Genomic DNA, 25,182 nt, shown 5'->3' on the forward strand with positions numbered 1-25,182 from the left:
CCCTAGAAGAAAACCTAGTCATTACCATTCAAGACACAGGCATAAGGCCGGGCGCGGTGGCTCAAGCCTGTAATCCCAGCACTTTGGGAGGCCGAGGCGGGTGGATCACGAGGTCGAGAGATCGAGACCATCCTGGTCAACATGGTGAAACCCCGTCTCTACTAAAAATACAAAAAACTAGCTGGGCGTGGTGGCACATGCCTGTAATCCCAGCTACTCAGGAGGCTGAGGCAGGAGAATTGCCTGAACCCAGGAGGTGGAGGTTGCGGTGAGCCAAGATCGCGCCATTGCACTCCAGCCTGGGTAACAAGAGCGAAAACTCCGTCAAAAAAAAAAAAAAAAAAAAAAAAAGACACAGGCATAGGCAAAAACTTCATGACTAAAAGACCAAAAACAATGACAACAAAAGCCAAAATTGACAAATGGGATCTAATTAAACTAAAGAGCTTCTGCACAGCAAAAGAAACTATCATCAGAGTGAATAGGCAGCCTATAGAATGGGAGAAAATTTTTGCAATCTATCTGACAATATCCAGAATCTACAAAGAACTTAAACAAATTTACAAGAAAACAAACAACCCCATCAGAAAGTGGGCAAAGGATATGAACAGACCCTTCTCAAAAGAAGACATTCATGCAACCAACAAATATATGAAAAAAAGCTCATCATCATTGGTCATTAGAGAAATGCAAAATCAAAATCACATTGAGATACCACCTTATGCCAGTTAGAATGGTGATCATTAAAAAGTCAGGAAACAACAGATGCTGGAGAAGATGTGGAGAAATAGGAACACTTTTACAAGTTGGTGGGAGTGTAAATTAGTTCAACCATTGTGGAAGACAGTGTGGCTATTCCTCAAGGATCCAGAATCAGAAATACCATTTAACCCAGCAATTCCATTACTGGGTATATACCTAAAGGATTATAAATCATTCTACCATAAAGACACATGCAAACATATGTTTACTGAGGCACTGTTCACAATAGCAAAAACTTGGAACTAACCCAAATGCCCATCAATGATAGAATGGATAAAGAAAATGTGGCACATATACACCATGGAATACTATGCAGCCATAAAAATGAATGCGTTCATTTCTTTGCAGGGACATGGATAAAGCTGGAAACCATCATTCTCAGCAAACTAACACAAGAACAGAAAACCAAGCACCACATGTGCTCACTCATAAGTAGAAGCTGAACAATGAGAACACATGGACACAGGGTGAGGAACATCAAACACCAGGGCCTGTTGGGGGCTAGGGGCTGGGGGCTAGGGCCTGGGGGCTGGGGACTGGGGGAGGGATAGCATTAGTAGAAATGCCTAATGTAGTTGATGGGTTGATGGGTGCAGCAAACCACCGTGGCACATGTATACCTATGTAACAAACCAGCACATTCTGCACAGGTACCTCAGAACTTAAAGTGTTAAAAAAAAAAAAAAAAAAAAAAAAAAGAATTCTACTATCCCCATTCACAAATTACTGAAGGTAGTTCCTCTTGAAAAATACTATGTGTATTATGTCTCAGTATTTAGCAAATTACTAAGGACAGACAAGATTGTCTTTGAATCTACTAAGAGAAAATATCCTGCAGACATGCAACAGTGGCACAGTTCCAAAAGAAGCTGCTGGTTATGCAAATCAGGCATTGCTGTCCTGGTATTGGGAAAGGCCCTCACTTGAATCCTTTTCTCTCTAGAAAATGAGATCAATCTAATTTAGAGAAAGAAGGAACAGTCAATATTAATGAGCACTACATACTATGCCAGTTTCTTTCCTTACTGTATCTCATTTAATCTTTTCAACAACCTCAGGAAGCTCAGTAAAGTTAAGGAATGTCACGTAACAAGTTAGGACTGGATATACTACTGCCTGTAATGACATCAAGGTTTATGATCCTTCTACTACATCACACTCCTCATGGAAACATCTGCCCAGTTTACAATAAGTTAATGGGAAACTGGAATTTGTTTTGTGTATTGTTTCAATATACAAATTCCTAAAAGATGTATCTTTCAAAGTAAAATTCCTTAATCCCCTTTAGCCTTCCAACAGCTTTATTTGACACAATGCTAATAAAATTTTAAGTAGCAATTTGAGACAATCAATTTGATACATGATGCAACAGGCAAAGCCAAAACATATCATCACACAGTGTGATAATAATAAAGGGCACAGAAGAAACTATGTATCCACCAGGTGATACTTTCTTCCTTTAGTGTCACAAAACCTTGCTTTATCAAGCAAGATAAAGCAGCTGAACAACAACAACAAAAGTATCTTCATTTTCAATGCATTAGCATTAGGATTTAATAAGCCAATTAGAGGTGAGCCTCCTCTGTTAATAAAGCAGCTCTAGGTAAAATGAACCAGTGAGAAACAAAGCCTTGCTTACAGTAAAAGTGAAGGGAAAATACTGTAAGAGGGTGACCCTGGTCACAGCTGACACTAACACAATGTAGTCTACTTATTTGGATGACGTTTTGAAACTAATTGGGCTACTTTTATTTGGCTTTCTCTTGAACTACTAAAAGCTGGTCAGCAGGAGTCAAGTCACATTGCAAAAGGAGTTATTTATCCTTTACTTCCGTTGTAAATTAAAGACAGAAAATTACAGGTAAGAGAGTAGTGACCAATAATTGATGTCACCATTTCTTTCTTGCCCACTAACCTCTGCCAAGTGGTCTATTAATAAAATAGACCTCATCTTTAAAAGCCTGAGTGTTTGAATGTTTAATCTCATGAGCTCCTGAGGGGTGATTAAGGAATACTAAAAAAAAAAAAGAAAAAAAAAAGAAAAAAAGAAAAGACTCCCCCTTGCCTTTATTCCTATAGCTAAACTCAGAGGTCAGCTTGAACTATATAAAACAGATAAAAGTTGAAGGGGCACCCCTTTCAAAATGGCCTTCCCCTATGAAGATCCCAATCTTATGTCATGGGTTTCTCCTAATGTGCCTACCATGAACTTTAGGGTTCTGTAGGACACAGATTTACACAGCAGAGAAGAAGAGCAGTCTGAGCTAGCTCAAGAACACAAAATGGGAAAACTTTTAAGTTTCTTCAGTGACTGTGGTGGAAATGAACTCTGAATTATGAATTGACAAATGTGATATAAGCTGGGTGCAGTGCCTCACACCTATAATCTCAGTACTTTGGGAGGTCAAGGTGGGAGGATTACTTGAGACCAAGAGTTTGAGACTGGCCTGGGCAACACAAGATCTTACCTCTACTAAAAATCAGAAAAATTAGCAAGGTGTGGTGGTACACATCTACAGTCCCAGCTACTTGGGAGGCTGAGGCAGGAGGATCACTTGAGCCCAAGAGGTTGAGGCTGCAGTGAGACATGATTATGTCACTGTACTCCAGTGTGGGCAACACAGCAAGATCCCATCTCAAAAAAATAAAAAATAATAAATAATAAAGAAACTACCTGTTACGAAGTGAATGTCTGTGTTCCTTCCAAATTCATACGGTAAAGCCCTAACCCCTCAGTGTGGTCATATTTAAAGATGGGAACTCTAAGGAAGTAATTAAGGTTAAATGACGTCACTGGGTCCTTGATCTGATAGCATTAGTTTCCTTAAAAGAAGAAATACCATAAAACTCTCTCTCCATGTACACCCACCAAGAAAAGGCCTTGTGAGTGTGCATCAAGAAGGCAGCAGAGTGCAACCCAGGGGCAGAGCCCTCATCAGACACCAACCCTACTGGCACCTTTATCTTGAACTTTCAATCTCCACAACTGTGAGAAAATAAATACCTGTTGTTTAAATCACCCAGTTTGGGTATTCTATTGCAGAAGCATAAGCAGATTAGCACATTACCTCTATTAATAAATGCTCTCTACTACTTCCTGTTTCAGAAAACGTACTTTGTTGAATTCTACATGAGAAATATTTAATTGAACATCCAGGGAAATCAGATTCAGAAAAAGTGCTCTGTATGAAATACAATTTGCAATCGTTTGCAGTCAAATGGCCCTGTAAAAATATGCTTACCCTTGAAGAGAAACATACTCTTGGGAGCTTTCAGCCCAACAGCCACTCAGCATTGCAGCAAAGTAACTAGATCTGGCTCTCAAAATGGCCCTAAAGGGAAGAGTGGGGAGAAACACAGGTAAACATTTATCTACTACGAAAAATGCAATTTTTAATGAAAATTTTCATCTTTCTGTATTAAAACATAATAATCTAACTGTTTTGTCTTCACTGGCAGGATTATTATACAATAAAACTTATAAGCTTATATTTATACCTAAGGGATTTTTTTTTTAAGAGACAGAGTCTTCCTCTGACACCCTGGCTGGAGTGTCATGATCATACCTTACTACAGCCCTGAACTCCTAGGCTCAAGTTTGCTCCTCCCACCTCAGCCTCCCAAGAAGCTAACACTACAAGGCATGTACCCAATTTGATTTTTAAATTTTTTGTACAGACAGGGTTTCACTATGTTTTCCAGGCCAGTCTCAAACTCCAGACCTAAAGTAACCCTCCTACCCCAGCCTCCTGAAGTACTGGGCTTTATACCTAAGTATTTTGATTGTTTAAAACATTAATTCCAATGTCCTTTCTCTCTTTTAACTTTCTTCTTTTTTTTTTTTTTTTTTTTTGAGACGGAGTTTCGCTCTTGTTACCCAGGCTGGAGTGCAATGGCACGATCTCGGCTCACTGCAACCTCCGCCTCCTGGGTTCAGGCAATTCTCCTGCCTCAGCCTCCTGAGTAGCTGGGATTACAGGCATGTGCCACCATGCCCAGCTAATTTTTTGTATTTTTAGTAGAGACGGGGTTTCACCATGTTGACCAGGATGGTCTCAATCTCTTGACCTCGTGATCCACCCGCCTCAGCCTCCCAAAGTGCTGGGATTACAGGCTTGAGCCACCACGTCCGGCTTAACTTTCTTCTCTTGAAAGCTCTTTATTTTTAAGCTTATAAATATATAACTTTGATGCTTAATTTTTTTAATATAAAAAGGTATCTAAAGACAAAGTACATATCAGCAAACACTCATTTAATGTAGATTATTTTGGAAATTTAAAAATTTTTAACAAGGTGTCCTCCTATCCCATACTAAAGTGTAAATCAAGGCTCTTTCTCTGATTTGTACTTCATAATTAGTAACAATATGAAACCTTTTCAAATTTATGGGGGAAAAAAAACCTCCCATGACCAATTTAAATTACCTGGAAAAGGATAGGAGAGGTGATCAATAATCACAATCGGTTTTGTAGAGATGGAAAAATGCTTGTAGTCACTCCCAAATATATCCCTATATTACATTATATGTAAATCACAATGGAAATAAATGCCTACTTACAGAACTATGAAATTCTATTTAAAAAATAATAGGCCAGTCGGGGTTGCTCACACCTAGAATCCCAGGACTTTGGAGGCCAAGGCGGGTGGATCACTTGAGGATGGGAGTTCAAGACCAGCCTGGCTAACTTGATGAAACCCCATCTCTACTAAAAAAAATACCAAAAACTAGCCAGGTATGGTGGTGGGCACCTGTAATCCCAGCTACTTGGGAGGGTGAGGCAGGAGAATCACTTGAAACCGGGAGGTGGAGGTTGCAGTGAGCCAGGATCACACCACTGCACTCCAGCATCAGCAACAAGAGGGAAACTCCTCAAAATAAATAAATAAATAAATAAATAAATAAATAAATAAAACAAGATAAACTGTTGGTTATCATTGGAACCATGTAACTCATAAGGCTAGAAAATACTAAAATACAGTTCAGACTCATAAGAAAAAGTTTACTATAGAAATAAATGCTAGATAGGAAAATAGGACTTGTGTAGGATGGCCTTTTAAACCAATTTGAAAAAACACAGACACACCATAACCTACCCCCAACACACCAGAAATTCCAGTTGAAATAAAAAGGAAGGAACAAAGACTAAAGTAAAAACTTTGGTCAGGCACAGTGGCTCATGCCTATAATCCCAATACTTTGGGAGACCATGGAAGGTGGATCACTTGAAGTCAGCAGTTCATGACCAGCCTGGCCAACATGGTGAAACCCCATCTCTACTAAACATACAAAAATTAGCCAGGTGTGGTGGCTATGCCTGTAGTCCCAGCAACTTGGAAGAATCGCTTGAACCTGGGAGGCTGAGGTTGCAGTGAGCAGAGATTAAGCCACTGCACTCCAGCCTGGGTGACAGAGCAAGACTCTCTCAAACAAACAAAAAGTAAAAAAAAACTTCCAAAATCATCACGCACCGTGCCGTGGCCCCCTCTCCCATTCTTGGGTGAGAGACCAAGAGCCAGTGAATTTAGTGGGGAAAAATTCCAGACACTGAACTTTGTCAGCTTGACACTTCTCCCTTTAGCAATATCACCTCCATTTCTGTTATGATTTTCATTCCAACTATTTCTAATTATAGCATTCATTCCAACTATATCTAGTTGTAGCAACTTCAATCTCCTGGAATCAGCTTGATAAGCATAGATTATACTAGAGTCAACTGAAGGATGTATATTAACCAAAAGCTCTAAATTAACAACCAAGAGTGTAAACCTCAAATTCTGGTTTGCAGTTCAGCATCTGATCAATAATTGGCACTAGCTGGATAAAGGTCTAATCAGAATTTGTAAGCAGAGGCAGATGTAGTTAAATCATAACCCAATATTTGCAGTCTGTGATCTGGTTCCAAACTTAAAAGGCAGGTATAGATAGCCACATCTAAAAATATTGCAGAATTGGAGTGAAAACATTAATAACAACATATAAACAAAACCAGGCAAATTAGCTTGGCAAACAAAAATTCTGGCCAAAAAAAGACACTAAATTGATCATACCCATGGATAATTAGCATAAATGGGCATTTTTCCACTCTTAAACTAGTTTAATTACAGGCAGATTTTTTTTTGACTATATTATGATTTTTCTGTATCTGAGGGAATGTATTATCTTCCCAGGTCCACAAGGGGGTGTAGTTTCAAGGGCAAGAACTTCCAGCAACCAACCAGGGTCTTAAGGGTCATTGTTTTAATTTTCATGCTTGTGGGAAAATAATCAAAGTAATCACTCCAGCGGAAGTTTAAAGGAACGCCTTTCATAGGTCAAAGGGCTTGGAGAAGGAGGGAATTCCTCCCAGGTTAAAAGTCCCCTTCTTCCACACCCCTTCGGATTCCATATTTGGGTCCCCTTCCATACTCTTCATGGAAGCTTTATCTCATCTTTTTCTCTCTCCTATTTCTCTTTCTCTGCCTAAATAAATCACTTCTCTGCAAAAACTCTTTGGGGTCCGATATTTTCTTTCGAGTGCACCGTGCCGTGGCCCCCTCTCCCATTCTTGGGTGAGAGACCAAGAGCCTGGAAAAAATCCTCTCAGGGGAACTGTGCGTCCCCTGTATCCCAAAACCCGGCAACATATCCATTTTTCCTAATTCTTAGAGCTTAATGAGAAATCATTTATTCTATAAAGAAATACAGTATATATGGCCACAGTCTAAATATGCTTAAAACTGGAAAGTTATGTGAGTTTAAAAAAAAACACTTACACTGTTACATCATTACTCTATGGTAATTCAACTGATGGTGAGATCTGTCCTCATTGCCCAGAGGTTGAATACTAACTTTGCCCAAAGTGAAGCAGTAACAACAAATACTCCATGAAACGCTATTTGTTTGTGTGAGAGCATTTATAATGCTCCAAATTAAAAACGGTCTAATAAAAGCAACTTTTAATATACAAACAGACAAGTAGCTGTGATGTCAGTGGCCACTTGGCATTGCAGATAGGAAAAATAAAGTGTTCTGCATGAGTGAAGCATGGATTGGGAGAAGAGAAAGGGAGGCACAGGAGGCAGATTTAAGACAGATAGTGACACAAAACTGTCAAAAATTGTACTGCTGGATGTTTTGTTTGAGGATGTCTGAGCATCGGCCAAGAGCGCATTCAAATCTAGCCTGGTCCAGCTTAATGCACTTCAAAGGCCATGTGCAACCACTGTGGCAGTAGGAGGATGATTCAACAGTAATGCAAATTCACCAAAATAATCAGAAGGCCCCAATCTTCCCACTTCAACAAACTCTTCATTTTCTGACCAATGTTGTAGCATAGCAGCTGACCCTTCTAAAATAATAAGGAAATCATCACCTGGTTCTCCCTGCAACACAATCTTCTACAAATTTTCAAACTTGACTGGTTCCAATGTGTCAGCTACCATAAGATGCTCCCACTTATCTGAAGATTCTAAAATAGACACTTTACTAAGGAATTCCTCATACATCTTCCACTTTCTCAGTGTGCTTCCCATATGGATTCTTCTATAACTGTGTCAGCTGGTACACTACCATTTCACATTTGCCTTTGCTTTGACAGTAGCTACTCTAGGTGTTCCATAAATCAAAACAAGTTCTCCAAAGCTCCCTCCTTTCTCAACACTGGTTGCCCATTCATCATTAACACAACATCCTTCTCTCCTTCATCGATCACATAGAAGTTATCCCCTTATCACCTTGCAGAATAACTGTCTCTCCAATGATAAAGGAGACTGGAAACATGGCATCAAAAATATCTTCTCTCATTATCATCAAAATGTGAAATCAGGACATTCTTTTCAATGGCTTTGGCTAAAGCCATTGCTTTATAATGGCTTTAGGTATAATCCTATATTCTTTTGGTATAATCTTTCTAACATATGATGCAGCATCTTCCTCCATGTAGACTTCAGTGCTGACGGTACCTTGTCACCTCTGATCTTTAACCCCTGGGTTGCGTGGAGCAGGAGAAATTTCATCCTCCTTGAGTCTGTACAAGTGCCTTCTTCCTGCAGACTGAATTTATTTTGCCTTTTCCTCCAACCTCTCAAAGTGTTTCCTGAGGAATGCCACTGGTCCCTCGGGCTGAGCAGTACACAACTATACAATAGAATCTTTGAGCAGTGCCTGAATGTTGTGCTTCTGGAGGTAGAGCTCACATTCTCAAAGGCTGTGCACCTCCTCTCTGGCAGCAGTGCCACCAGACCCATGACTCTTTGTCCCTCTCTGGGTGTCTCAGGTCCCCTCTATTCTTTATTCTGCTCTTCACTTCCTATCCACGTGGCTTTCATGAGCTTCCCTCTTCTCTCCTCTGCTCCTCTGTCCACCCCACTCTCTCTCCAGACTCCCTCAATGCCTCTCAAACGTTCTTAACAACAATAGAAACTATGTGCATGACTAAGAGGAATAAATCATTTACGAATGGAGAAACAAAGACCAAAAATATTACTTTAAATCTTAGGGAAATATTAATGAGAGACTAAATTGTCAATTAAATATTTTTTAATAAAAAACAGATTCTACAATATCTTTTTTTTGAGACGGAGTTTCACTCTTGTTGCCCAGGCTGGAGTGCAATGGCACGATCTCGGCTCACCGCAACCTCCGCCTCCTGGGCTCAGGCAATTCTCCTGCCTCAGCCTCCTAAGTAGCTGGGATTACAGGCACGCGCCATCACGCCCAGCTAGTTTTTTGTATTTTTAGTAGAGACGGGGTTTCACCATGTTGACCAGGATGGTCTCGATCTCTCGACCTCGTGATCCACCCGCCTCGGCCTCCCAAAGTGCTGGGATTACAGGCTTGAGCCACCGCGCCCGGCCTGATTCTACAATATCTTAGAAAATAAAATAAAAATAGAGACAACTCTAAATTAAAAAGATTTTTAAATAAGAAAAAGAGCTTACAATTCTAAAGATCCTGAGTTCTAGTTCAAAACTCACTGTAATTATCTTCAAGAATATATCTTGTTTGAAAAAAATGACAAGAAAGATATGATTCTACCTTCTTAAATAAAATGCTAATTAATTCATTCTTTAAAAGGAAATTTTTTTTAAATATAGAAAGACAGAGTCTCACCATGTTGCTCAAGCTGGTCTCAAACCCCTGGGCTCCAGTGACCCTCCTGTCCCAGCCTCTCAAAGTACTCAGACTACAGGTGTCAAATTACCATACTTACCCTCATTCTTTCTTTTTCTTTTACTATAGTCAGGGTCTCTTGCTCTTTCACCCAGGCTGGAGTAGCACAATCATAGCCCACTGCAGCCTCAAACTCCTGGCTAGCCTCATCTTTAATCCAACAGATATTGTATTGTGTGATCTACACTATTCTAAGTGCTGGGAATACAGCAGTAAACGAGATACACAGAACAATGTTATATTCCAGTGAAGGGTGGAGGACAGGGAGAAGAGAAAGACACTTCTGGCAATGGCTTCCTACGTTGTCGCAGATCAATGCTCCTGCTGAAAGCAGCTAGGAAAGATGGACAAAATATATATATTTAAGAAAGAAGAAAAAACAGGAAAGCATGCTTTGAAGGCATCAGAACACTACCACAGTGGTTAGTTAGAAGAGTTATACAAGTTAGGAGAGAGAAGACAAAAGAAGAGACCCAAGTATTTGAGGTAACTTTTTCCATTGAGGCAACTTTTTCCATAGAGGCAATTGCTAAATCTGAAAACAACCAGATAAGCTGAGAATAACTTCTGGCAATCTTCACACAAATTGGAACTAGGGACCCATCAAAGAGGAGGGGTTTTGGTAGGTAACCCAGGATTTCAGTTGGACCCTGAAGAGCCACATTCTAAAAAGAAGAGTGAACAGGAAATAGACAAGCCCTTATTAGACTTGCAACTTAAAAGCCAGTTTTGAATCATCTCAGTCCTTGACTGGAACAAAGTGATTAGCACCTATTCTGCCAGCTAGCCAAAGGCAAAAGGAAATCCCATCTGCATTAAAATATCACTTTGAGTATCAAATTATTTCTACAAATTTTCAATAAAGTGTCTAGTAATCATCCAAAGATGACTTAGTTTAATAATGAACAACTAGAAAATAAAACAAAAAAATTTTCATTTACACTAGTATCAAAAAAGGTCACCCCAACGTATGTTTTCCGAAAGGGCATCTCACTGAGTTCCTCCTAACTCATTACTTGACTGGCAAAATATGACATGGAGATATTTCCATTTCTGTGGGAATTTTATGCAGAAAATAAACATGGACAGGAAAAAAAAAGTCAAATACATAGCAACAAATGTAACAAAACATGTGTAATATCTCTACACTAAAAACTATAAAACCCTGCTGGGATAAATGTTAAAGACCTAACAGAGAGCTAAAGTATGCTCACGGATCTGAAAGTTGAAACTGTTAATATAGCCACTCTTCCTAAATTAGTTTCTAGATTTAACACAATCCCAATGAAGCATTTTTGGTAGCAGTGGATAAGTAGATTCTAAAATACATATGAAAATGCAAAGGACCCATAATTGCCAAAGCAACCATCAACAAAGAATAAAGGTGGAAGATATGATTTCAGACAACATGATGTCACTTACTATAAAGTAGCAATAATCAAGATAACATGGTATTGATGTAAGGGTGGACAAATAAATCACTGGAACAGAATTCAGAGTCCAAAAATAAATCCACATATATATGGTCAGTTGCTTTTCATGAAGGTGTTAAGACAATTCATTGGGGGAAAAGACAGTCTTATCATCAAAAGGTACTGGAACAACCGATGATTTGTAGAAAAAGAAATGAAACTCGACACTTGCCTCACACCGTTACAAAAAACTTAAATCTAGAATATACAGATTGAAGAGAACTATAATAACTTATCGTTTAGAAGCACTATAAAAAGATAACCCAACTAAATATGGGCAAGAACAACAAAAAACATCAGGTAAGAACCACTTGCTTGAAATAGTTTTACTTCCAAGCTAAAGTTTATGGCTACTTATAAAAAATGACATTCCTGGCCGGGCATGGTGGCTCACACTTGTAATCCCAACACTTTGGGAGGCCAAGGTGGGTGGATCACTTGAGGTCAGGAGTTCAAGACCAGCCTGGCCAACATGGTAAAACCCAGTCTCTACTAAAAATACAAAAATTAGCTGGGCATAGCAGCACATGCCTATAACCATAGTTATTAGGAAGGCTGAAACACAAGAATCACTTGGACCTCGGGGGCAGAGCTTGTAGTGAGCCGAGATCATGCCACTGCACTCCAGCCTGGGCCACAGAGTGTACTCCAGCCTGGGCTACCAAGTGAGACTCTGTCTTAAAAACAAACAAAAAGGCTGGGCACAGTGGCTCATGCCTATAGGGCAGATCACAAGGTCAAGAGATAGAGACCATCCTGGCCAACATGGTGAAACCTTGTCTCTACTAAAAATACAAAAATTATCTGGGTGTGGTGGCAAGTGCCTGTAGTCTCAGCTATTTGGAAGGCTGAGGCAGAAGAATCGCTTGAACCCGGGAGGCAGAGGTTGCAGAGAGTCGAGATCTCACCACTGCACTCCAGCCTGGGCAACAAAGTGAGACTCTGTTTCAAAAAAAAAGACATCTCATTATATTTTGAATATTAAATTAGGATTGGGAAAAGCTATGGTCAGAGTAATACATGATTCATTTTCAGGAAAAAGAGTACGTCTATATCTCAATAGTTCACTTATATTAAAATGTATACCTCATCAGTCTAAAATTAATTTTTTTAAATGGGCAAAAGATTTGAACAGAAATATAACATATACAAATAACCAGTAAGATACTCAACATCACTATGTGATCAAGGAAATGCAAATTAAAAGCATACATAATAGATAATACTGCATACCTATTAGAGTGGCATAAATCAAAAAGAATAACAATGTCAAGGAGTGGTAAAGAGGTGAAACAAATGGAACTCTTCATACCAGGCAGACTGGGAGTGTAAAATGGCACCATCTCTTTCGAGAATGTTTGTCAAATTCATGAAAAGTTAACAGTAACTAACAATATGACCGAGCAATTTCATTCTTAGGTATTTAACCAAAAGAAATGATAATATATATGCAAACACTTGTCTGCAAAGGTTCCTACCAGCTTTATTTTTTTTATTTTTTTGAGATGGAGTCTTGCTCTGTCACCCAGGATGTAGTGCAGTGGTGTAATCTCGGCTCACTGCAACCTCCACCTCCAGGGTTCAAACGATTCTTCTGCCTTAGCCTCCTGAGTAGCTGGAACTACAGGCGCCTGTCACCACACCTGGCTAATTTTTATATTTTTAATAGAGATGAGATTTCACCATGTTGGCTAGGCTGATCTTGAACTCCTGACCTCAAGTGATCTGCCCACTTTGGCCTGGCAAAGTGCTGAGATTACAAGCATAAGCCACCATGCCTGGCCCGTACCAGCTTTATTAATAACAGCTAAACACTGGAAATAACCAATAGTCCATCAAAAGGAAAACAGATAAGCAAATTATGGTGTATCTATACAATGCAATACGATGCAGCAATAAAAACTGAACGAATCACTGATACACATAATATGTAAGGATAAAGCACAAAAACATTACACTGAACAAAAGAGGCCAGATACTACAGTTATGTCTGAGTCCACTTACATGAAATTCTAGGAAAGGCAGAATATCCTACAGTGTAGATAACATAACAATAAGAAAACAAATAACCTGATTTAAAAATAGGCAAACTATGCCGGGCGCGGTGGCTGAAGCCTGTAATCCCAGCACTTTGGGAGGCCGAGGCGGGTGGATCACGAGGTCAAGAGATCGAGACCATCCTGGTCAAAACGGTGAAACCTCGTCTCTACTAAAAATACAAAAAAATTAGCTGGGCATGGTGGCACGTGCCTGTAATCCCAGCTACTCAGGAGGCTGAGGCAGGAGAATTGCCTGAACCCAGGAGGCGGAGGTTGCGGTGAGCCGAGATCGCGCCATTGCACTCCAGCCTGGGTAACAAGAGCGAAACTCCGTCTCAAAAAAAAAAAAAAAAAAAAAAAAAAAAACAGGCAAACTACAAGTAGTAGTTCGTGCCTTTAGTCCTAACTACTTGGGAGGCTGAGGCAGGAGGATCCCTTAACCCCAGGAGCTCAAGCCTAGGTAACACAGAAAGGCTGTCTCAAATAAATAAATAAATATGCAAAAGATATGAACAGAAAACTAACTAAAGAGGTATACAGATGGCAAATAAGCATATGAAAATCATCTGCTGTCTGTGGCTGGGGTAGTGATGGGTACTGAAGGTAAATGGGCACAAGGGAACATTTTAGTAGATGAAAATTCACTATATTTTGCTTACAGTAGAAGTTAAACAGGTTTATACATTAGTCAAAACTCATCAAACTGGACTTTAAGTTGTGTGCATTTGTTTGTGTATGCATTCTAACTCAACATACTTAACTATAAAAAAGAATGAAAATAACAGGTCAAGATAACTTCCCTAGTGAATTCTAATAAATATTTAAGGAAAATAATAAGTTTTAAAAAGTCAATCTTACTCAAACTAAAGAATAAAAATGAGGAAATACTTCACAGTTCATTTTATAAAGTCAACGTAAGTTTGAGACCTAAACCTGACAAGGACATTACAAAAAAGGAAAATTACAGACCAATCTGTCTCATGAATATAGATGCAAAATTCCTAAACAAAATATTAGCAAACTGAATCTGGCATGAAATAGAATGAATAAAACATCACAACCAAACTGAAATTATTTCAGGAATGTAACATTATTTTTTCATTCCAAATTTAAGCAATATAATTTAGCACATTAACAAAAGAATGAAGAAAAATCATGTGATTATCAAAACAGATGCAGGAAAGCATTTGACAAAATTCAACACCAATTTAGGATTTTAAAAATTTAGGCAATTTTGGCCAGGTGCAGTGGCTCATGGCTGTAATCCTGGGTGCAGTGGCTCATGTGAGGCAGGCAGATCACATGATGCCAGGAGTTCAAGACCAGTCTGGACAACATGGCAAAACCCTGTTCCTACTAAAAATACAAAAATTAGCCATGGTTGGGGGTGCATGTCTGTAGTCCCAGCTACTCAGGAGGCTGAGGCATGAGAATTGCTTGAACCTAGGAGGTGCAGGTAGGAGTGAGCTGAGGTCATGGCACTGCACTCGAGCCTAAACAGCAGGGTGAGACTCTTGTCAAATAAATAAATAAATAAAATTTAGGCAATTTCAATCAAAATCTCAGAAGGCTTTTTGTAAATACTGACAAAGTGATTCCAAAATTTACAGTCATGTGTTACATAACAATGTTTGGGTCAACAAGAGACTACACACATACGAAGATGGTCCCATAAGATTAAAAAGATGTTGAAAAATTTCTACCCCCTAGGGACATCATAGCTGACATAAGGTCAAGTGTGAAGCATTACTCACACGTTTGTGGGGGTGCTGGTATAAACAAATCTACTGTGCTGCCAGCTGTATAAAAGTCTAGCATACACAATTATGTACAGTATATAATACTTGATAATAACTATGTTACTGGCTTATGATTTTATTATACATATTGTTATTTTAGAGTACTCCTACTTACACATAAAAAAAATGTTAACTGCTAAATAGCCTCAGGCAGGTCTTTCAGAAGGTATTCCAGGAGAAGGCAAGATAACAGCTATGTTAGGAGGTAACAGCTCCATGTGTGTTACTGCCCCTGAAGACCTTCCAGTGGGACAAGATGTGGAGGTGGAAGACGGTAGTATTAATCCTAACTCAGTGTAAGCCTAGGCTAATGTATTTGCTTCTGTCTCAGTTTTTAACAAGTTAAAAAACTTAAAAATATTTTTTTAAACAGAAAAAAGCTTATAGGCTGGGTGCGGTGGCTCACACCTGTAATCCCAGCACTTCCGGAGGCCAAGGCGGACCACTTGAGAACAGAAGTTCAAGACCAGCCTGGTGAACATGGTGAAACCCCATCACTAATAAAAATATAAAAAATTAGCTGGGCGTAGTGGCACACTCCTACAATCCCAGCTACTTGGGAGGCAAAGGCAGGCCAATTGCTTGAACCCAGGAGGTGGAGGTTGCAGTGAGCCAAGGTGCCACTGCACTCCAGGCTGGGCAACAGAGTGAGATTCCATCTCAAAAAAACTTAAAAAAAAAAAAGAAAGAAAGAAAGAAAGAAAAGAAAAGAGCATATAGAATAAGGGTACAAAGTAAAAAAGCCAGATGTGGTGACTCACACCTGCAATCCTAGCACTTTGGGAGGTTGAGGCAGGAGGATCGCTTAAGCCCAGCAGTGTGAACCAGCCTGGCCAACGTAGGAAAAACTTAACTCTACAAAAAATACAAAAATTAGCTGGGTGTGGTAGTGTGCAACTGGTGGTCCCAGATACTCAAGAGACTGAGCTAGGAGGATCACTGGAGCTGCATAGATCAAGGTGGCAGTGACCCATGATTATGCCACTGTACTCCAGTCTGAGTGACAAAGACTCTGTCTCCAAAAAAAAAGGAAAAAATTTGTACAGCTATACATGTTTGTGATTAAGCTAAGTGTTATTACAAAAGTAAAAAAGTTTCAAAAAATTAAAGAGTTTATAAAGTGAAAAGTTACAATAAGCCAAGGTTAATTATTGAAGAAAAATAGTTTTTAAAAATAAATTTCATGTGTATCCTAAGTATTTATAAAGTCTACAGTAGTACACACTAATGAACTGAGCCCTCACATTTACCTACCATTCATTCATTGACTCACCCAAAGCAACTTCCAGCCCTGCAAGTTCCATTCACAGTAAGCACCCTATATAGATGAGTACCGTTTACCTTTTATATCAGATATATCTTTTAGTGCCAGAAAGTAAGAAAATGCTACACACACACACACACACACACACACACACACACACTCACTCTCTCTCTCTCTCTCTCTCTCTCTCTCTCTCTGGGTAAAAGGGACACAAAAGCCACCTGAAAGAGCTCCCACAGCTAAAGCTGTAACAAATTGAGAAAAAAATGTTAACTGCTAAATCGAAAAAAAATTAAAAAAAGACAAGTTACAGAATATGTCAAATTATAAGCCAAAAATCAATAAATCCAGGAGCTGGTTCTTTGAAAAGATCAACAAAATAGACAGACCACTAGCCAGATTAACAAAAAAGAAAAGAGAGAATAACCAAATTGATGCAATAAAAAATGATAAAGGGGATATCACCACAGATTCCACAGAAATCCAAACCATCATCAGAGATTATCACAAACAACTCTATGCACATAAACTAGGAAACCTGGAAGAAATGGATAAATTCCTGGACACCTGCATCCTCCCAAGCCTAAACCTGGAAGAAGCCGAAACCCTGAATAGACCAATAACATGGTCTGAAGTCGAGGCAGCAATAAAGAGCCTACCACCCAAAAAAAGCCCAGGTCCAGATGGGTTCACAGCTGAATTCTACCAGACATACAAGGAGGAGCTGATACCATTCCTTCTGAAACTATTCCAGACAATCCAAAAAGGGAATTCTTCCCAAATCATTTTACGAGACAAACATCATTCTGATACCAAAACCCGGCAGAGACTCAACAAGAAAAGAAAATTTCAGGCCAATATCCATGATGAACATAGATGCAAAAATCTTCAATAAAATACTGGCAAACTGATTGCAACAGCATATCAAAAAGCTCATCCACCATGATCAAGTAGGATTCATCCCAGGGATGCAAGGCTGGTTCAACATACGCAAGTCCATAAACGTAATTCACCACATAAACAGAACCAAAGACAAAAACCACATGATTATCTCAACTGATGCAGAGAAGGCTTTTGACAAAATTCAACAACCCTTTATGCTAAAAACCCTCAATAAACTAGGTATTGACGGAACGTATCTCAAAACAATAAAAGCTATTTACGACAAACCAACAGCCAATATCATACTGAATGGGCAAAAACTGGAAGCATTCCCTTTGAAATCTGGCACTAGACAAGGATGCCCTCTCTCACCACTCCTATTCAATATAGTACTGGAAGTTCTAGCCAGAGCAATCAGGCAAGAAAAAGAAATAAAGGGTATCCAAATTGGAAAGGAGGAAATCAAATTGTCTCTATTTGCAGATGACATGATTGTATATCTGGAAGACCCCATCATCTCAGCCCAAAATCTCCTGAAACTGATAAACAACTTCAGCAAAGTCTCAGGATACAAAATCAACATGCAAAAATCACAAGCATTCCTATACACCAGTAATAGACTTCAAGAGAGCCAAATCAAGAACGACCTGCCATTCACAATTGCTACAAAGAGAATAAAGTACCTAGGAATACAACTAACAAGGAACGTAAAGGACCTCTTCAAGGAGAACTACAAGCCATTGCTCAACGAAATAAGAGAGGACACAAACAGATGGAGAAACATTCCATGTTCATGGTTAGGAAGAATCAACATCGTGAAAATGGCCATACTGCCCAAAGTAATTTACAGATTCAACGCTATTCCCATCAAGCTACCAATGACTTTCTTCACAGAACTGGAAAAAAACACCTTAAACTTCATATGGAACCAAAAGAGAGCCCACATAGCCAAGTCAATTCTAAGCAAAAAGAACAAAGCAGGAGGCATCACACTACCGGACTTCAAACTATACTACAAGGCTACAGTAATCAAAACAGCATGGTACTGGTACCAAAACAGAGATATAGACCAATGGAACAGAACAGAGGTCTCAGAGGAAATACAACATACCCACAACCATCTGATCTTCGACAAACCTGACAAAAACAAGCAATGGGGAAAGGACTCCCTGTTTAATAAATGGTGTTGGGAAAACTGGCTAGCCATGTGCAGAAAGCAGAAACAGGACCCCTTCCTGACACCTTACACCAAAATTAACTCCAGATCAATTAAAGACTTAAACATCAGACCTATTACCATAAAAACCTTAGAAGAAAATCTAGGCAAAACCATTCAGGACATAGGTGTAGGCAAGGACTTCATGACCAAAACGCCAAAAGCAATGGCAACAAAAGCCAAAATAGACAAATGGGACCTAATCAAACTCCACAGCTTCTGCATAGCAAAAGAAACAGTCAGTAGAGTGAATCGGCAACCAACAGAATGGGAAAAAATTTTTGCAGCCTACCCATCTGACAAGGGGCTGATATCCAGAATTTACAAAGAACTAAAGCAGATCTACAAGAAAAAAACAAACAAGCCTATTCAAAAATGGGCGAAGGATATGAACAGATACTTTACAAAAGAAGACATACAGGAGGCCAACAAACATATGAAAAAATGCTCATCATCACTGGTCATCAGAGAAATGCAAATCAAAACCACATTGAGATACCATCTCACACCAATTAGAATGGCGATCATTAAAAAATCGGGAAACAACAGATGCTGGAGAGGATGTGGAGAAATAGGAACACTTTTACACTGTTGGTGGGAATGTAAATTAATTCAACCATTGTGGAAGACAGTGTGGCGATTCCTCAAGGACCTAAAAATAGAAATCCCATTTGACCCAGCAATCCCATTACTGGGTATATACCCAAAGGATTATAAATCATTCTACTACAAGGACACGTGCACACAAATGTTCATTGCAGCACTGTTTACAATAGCAAAGACCTGGAACCAACCCAAATGCCCAACGATGATAGACTGGATAGGGAAAATGTGGTACATATACACCATGGAATATTACGCAGCCATCAAAAACGATGAGTTCACGTCCTTTGTAGGGACATGGATGAACCTGGAAACCATCATTCTCAGCAAACTGACACAGGAGCAGAAAATCAAACACCGTATATTCTCACTCATAGGTGGGTGTTGAACAATGAGAACACATGGACACAGGGAGGGGAGCACTACACACTGGGGTCCGTTGGGGAGAAATGGGGGAGGGGCGGGGGGGTGGGGAGGTGGGAAGAGAGCATGGGGAGAAATGACAGATACAGGCGAGGGGACGGAAGGCAGCAAACCACACTGCCAAGTGTGTACCTATGCAACAATCTTGCATGTTCATCACATGTACCCCAAAACCTAAAATGCAATAAAAAAAAAAGAACTTGAAAAAAAAAAAAAAGACAAGTTACAGAATATGTCAAATTATAAGCCAAAGTACAAAATAAATATCCATGAATCTACATTTACATATGTAAATGCCTGAATAAATTAGTATGTGGAAGAGAAAGGTTTCTTGTGCACAAGATTTCCAAATTATTTATGTAGATAATATCCTCCCTTCAAGGAGGTAGAACATTACTTCCTGTCATTTAAATATGGGCTACATACAGGGACTTCCTTCCAAAGAGCACAGTCTGGAAATGGGAGGTGAGGGGAGGAGTAACTTATAGTGGAGAAACCAGATGAAAACAACCTCAGCTAGATTATTATCAAGGTTAACATAAACAGTGATGTCAGGTTGATCATATGCACATTTAATATGATGTAATGAAAATGGCCCTTTATCTTTGTGGTCTTCCTGTCCAAAACCCACAATCCATGTAATTATGAGAAAAACATCAAATAAACTCCACTTAGGGGACATTTCTATAAAATACCTGATCAGTACTCCTGAAACTGAAATGTCATCAAAAACAATGTCTGAAAAACTGTTACAGCCAGGAGGAGCCTAAGGAGACATGACAGCTAAGTGCAATGTGAGATCCAGGATTGGCTCCTTAAATAGAAAAAGGACACAGGTAAAACAAAGGAAATCTTAATACACTACAGACTTTGGTTAATAATAATGTATTGATATTGACTCAATTGTAACAAATGTACTATACTCAAATTTATATATATAAGATGTTAATAATGAAGAACTAGGTGTGGACGTGTATGAGAATAATGTACTCTTAATTTGTCTGTAAATCTGGAACTTTTCTAAAAAATAAGGCCAATTAAGAAAACATTAGGATTCTGCTACTACCCATAAGTATAGGACTTCCCTACCTAGAAAACTGAATAAAATATGGCACTGAAAAAAGGCAGTATAGGATTCTGATTCCTAAGAGAAGGAGGAAAATAAATGAGGTAAGCTCTACAATCACAATGCTTTTCTTCCTAGAAGCAGTTTCTAGTCAAGGCACAGGAACGACAGAAGAGCAGAGCCTTGAGGCTGAGCTGAGCTGAGGAAATAGATATAGGAGCCCCAAGAAGCTGAGTCAGCTGAAATTTGTGGGGCACAGTAAGATAGAAGAGGGAGTCATAAAGAACTCTAGAAATTAGAATAGATACTCCCTCCCTTGAGCTTTTGTCTGAATATAATTTGAGCGTGCATAAGGTAAAACTACACAAAGACAGGCAAATAATAAAAGCCAGGGAGCTGTATGGCTGACAGATATTCACGTTCCTTCCAGCCAGAATTGAATACTTGAGGCACTAAGATCCCAGAAATCTCAGTAGAAAGGTTTTACAACATTTAGGGCAAAGGATATTCTAGATGCGCCCTAACAAAATTTAAAAAGAAGCCTCATAAATATGAAGCTGGTCCACAATAACTTAAATGCTTGCTTAAAAAAACTTAAATAATATTTTTCAAGAAAAATAATAACATTCAGGCCGGGCACGGTGGCTCAAGCCTGTAATCCCAGCACTTTGGGAGGCCGAGGCGGGTGGATCACGAGGTCGAGAGATCGAGACCATCCTGGTCAACATGGTGAAACCCCGTCTCTACTAAAAATACAAAAAACTAGCTGGGCGTGGTGGTGCATGCCTGTAATCCCAGCTACTTAGGAGGCTGAGGCAGGAGAATTGCCTGAGCCCAGGAGGCGGAGGTTGCGGTGAGCCGAGATCACGCCATTGCACTCCAGCCTGGGTAACAAGAGCGAAACTCTGTCTCAAAAAAAAAAAAAAAAAAAAAAAGGCCGGGCGCGGTGGCTCAAGCCTGTAATCCCAGCACTTTGGGAGGCCGAGGCGGGTGGATCACGAGGTCGAGTGATCGAGACCAACCTGGTCAACACGGTGAAACCCCGTCTCTACTAAAAATACAAAAAAATTAGCTGGGCATGGTGGTGCGTGCCTATAATCCCAGCTACTCAGGAGGCTGAGGCAGGAGAATTGCCTGAACCCAGGAGGCGGAGGTTGCGGTGAGCCGAGATCGCACCATTGCACTCCAGCCTGGGTAACAAGAGCGAAACTCCGTCTCAAAAAGAAAAAGAAAAATAATAACATTCAAACACTCAAAAACATAATATTTATAATGCCTGGTATTTAATTAAAAAACTAGGTAATGTGAAGAAGCAGCAAAATGTGAACATTAAAAGGAGGACAATCAGTCAATATTAACAAATCCAGAAACGATAGAGAAGATGGAATTAGCAGACAAAGCAGTTTAGGGCTGAATGTGATGGCTCACACCTGTAATCCCAGCAATTTGGGAGGTTGAGGCAGGAGGATTCCCTGAGGCCAGGAGTTCCAGACCAGCTTGAGCAATAATGTGAGAACCCATCTCTATCCCCCCACAAAAAAATTTAATTAGCTGAGCGTGGTATCGAGTGCCTGTAGTCCCAACTACTCGGGAGGCTGGGGCCAGAGGATCATTTAAGCCCAGGAGTTCAAGGTTACATAAGCTATGATCATATCACTGCACTCCAGCCTGGGCAACAGAGAGGGATCCAAAAAAAAAAGTACAATGGTAGACTTACACTACATGACTGTAAAGAGTCTACTCCAATTAAAAGGAGATTATGAGACTAGATAACAAAAGCAAAACACAACTATTTTTGGTCTGTAAGACATTATTTTAAATCCATTTTAAATATAAAGACAAAGTTTAGAAGTAATATAAAAAGAATACCATAAACACTAATCATAAGAAAGCTGGAATGGCGATATTAACCAAAGTAAACTTCACAACAAATGACGTTACCTGGGCTATTACCTAGGAACTGGCAATATTTCATAATAAAAATGACTTAATTCACTATGAAGAAATAACAATTCCAAATATGTATGTACCAAATAACAGAGCTTCAAAATACATGAAGCAAAAACCGATAGAACTAAAAGGAGAAACAAATTTATGATACTCAGAGGCTTCAATACTCTATCAGTAATAGGATACGTAGATAAAAATTCAGCTAACGACATAAGACTTGAGCAACACTATCAACCAACTTTTTCATTTATAGAATACTCTACCACAGGACAACAGAATACATATTCTTTTTAAGTACATGTGGAACATTCACTAACCTAGACCATATTCTGGGCCATCACAAGTTTCAATAAATTTAAACATACTGAAATAATATAAAATATGCTCTAGGAACACAATGGAATTAAACTAGAAATCAATAATGGAGAAATGTCTGGAAAATTCCCAAATAGTTGGAAATTATACCTCTAGACAACCCATGGGTAAAGAAGAAATCAAAAGGAAGGTTGGAAAATACATTTATTTAAGTGAAAATACAATATATCAAAATTTGTAGGCTGCAGCTAAGCAGTGCTTAGAAGAAAATGTTTAGCTTTTAAATGCTTATAGTAGAAAAGGAAAAAGGTTTCGTATTAATGATCTAGAATTCCCTCTTAAACAGCAGCATAAATTAAACCCAAAGTAAGCAAAAGGAAGAGAAAAAGTGACAGAACCTTGCTCTCTGTTCCTTCCATTCTTGTGCAGCACCAGCCACGACGTCCCCGAGACACTATGGTGAAAGTGAAGCCCAGAGTAAATGAATTTGATGGTATTGGGTTCCTGGTAATCAGGGCTGCTTTTAACTCTAGCAAAGTAGATGCTGTTACCATCAATGACCCCTTCACTGACCTCAACTACATGGTCTACATGTTTCAGTAGGATTCCACCCATGGCAAGTTCCACGGCATCGTCAAGGCTGAAAATGGGAAGCCTGTCATCAATGGAAATCCCATCACCATCTTCCAGGAGCAAGATCCCACCACAATCAAACAGGATGATGCTGGTACTGATTATGTTATGAAGTTCACTGGCATCTTCACTGAGTTCACTTAGAGGGCAGAGCCAAAAGGGTTATCATCTTTGTCCTTTCGGCCAGTGTTCCCATGTTTGTGATGGGCATGAACCGTGAGAAGTATAAAAACCTCAAGATCATCAGCAATGTCTCTTGTACCACCAACTGCTTAGCCCCCTGGCCAAGATCATTCATAACAACTCTGGCATCATGGAAGGCATCAGGATCATAGTCCATACCATCACTGCCACCCAGAAGACTGTGGATGGCCCCTCTGGGAAACTGTGATGGCCATTGGGCTCCCCAGAACGTCATCCCTGCATCTACCTACTGGTACTGCCAAGGTTATGGGCAAGGCCATCCCCAAGCCAAACAGGAAGCTCACTGGCGTGGCTTTCCACATCCCTACTGCCAACCTGTTAGTCATGGACCTGACCTGCTCTCTGGAGAAACCAGCCAAATGTGATGACATCAAGAAGATGGTATAGCAGCATCAGAGGGGGCCCTCAAGGGCATCCAGGGCTATAATGAGCACCAGATTGCCTCCTCCAACTTTAACAGTGACACCCAGTTTCTACCTTCAATGCTGGGGCTAGCACTGCCCACAATAACCACTTTGTCAAGTTCATTCCCAGCATGACAGTGAATTTGGCTACAGCAACAGAGTGGTGGACCGTATGGTCCACATGGCCTCCAAAGAGTAAGAGCCCCCAGATCACCGGCCCCAGCAAGAGCATGAGAGAAAGAGAGAAGCATTCAATTGCTGGGGAGTCCCCCACCACACTGACAATCTCCCCTCCTCACAATTTGTACACCAACCCACTGAAGAGGGAGGGCCTTCAGGGACCCTGACAATCAAATGAATATTTAATGCACTAAGTTTGCTACAGTTTTTATTTTTCTATAAAAAAGGACAAAGATAGTGACCTCAGAGTATGATTGAGCCTATCTGAACAGATAAAATTATACTTGCTGCTGAAGCAAGCACAGAATTAAAAAACATTAAGTAATCTGTAATTCTTTCCTTAAAAATAGAAAGCCAGATTTTTAAAACTTTTTTAAATTATAAAAACAGTATGTTTGTAGTTAAACTTCAATATAGAACTGGATAAAGTAAAAATTTTTAAGTTCTCACCCTGATTCTTTGTTTACTTCAATTCCATGATATAGAAATAACCACTGTTAGCAGTTTATTGGATGTCTGCCAGGCCTTTTTTCCATGGCAGTCTTTTCTATCACACTGTTGAATATTAATATATAATCCACTTAATCCTCAGTTCTTCATTAATTTCTTTATGAATCCCAATCTCAGCACCATAATACCTGGCAAATAAAAAGTGTTTTTTTTAAACAATTATTTATTACTTTATCTGACTATGCCTAGTGGTAAAGATATGTGTTCATACAGCATGTCATGATTTATATGTGTGGCAGTCATGAGAATATACCCTTCCAATCTTTGACTGCATAATAACCAGTAGCTACAGCATTCTAAAGTTTATT

General features: G+C 39.5%; 1 protein-coding gene and 1 pseudogene across 5 annotated transcripts in view; both read right to left on the reverse strand.

The window, feature by feature from the left end:
• The window catches only part of BTBD8 (BTB domain containing 8), a 133,902-nt gene that overhangs the window by 69,255 nt on the left and 39,465 nt on the right, over window positions 1-25,182 (reverse strand). For all 5 annotated transcript variants that reach the window (XM_074381436.1, XM_074381437.1, XM_003933307.4 and 2 more), the window contains one exon: window positions 4,005-4,094. In XM_074381436.1, coding sequence (XP_074237537.1) covers window positions 4,005-4,094 — 90 coding nt within the window. The remainder of the gene's footprint in view (window positions 1-4,004; window positions 4,095-25,182) is intronic.
• Window positions 4,101-23,994, reverse strand: LOC104652236 (cAMP-dependent protein kinase type I-alpha regulatory subunit-like; annotated as a pseudogene).

Source organism: Saimiri boliviensis, chromosome 11 (assembly GCF_048565385.1).
Source record: "Saimiri boliviensis isolate mSaiBol1 chromosome 11, mSaiBol1.pri, whole genome shotgun sequence".
NCBI lineage: Eukaryota > Metazoa > Chordata > Mammalia > Primates > Cebidae > Saimiri > Saimiri boliviensis.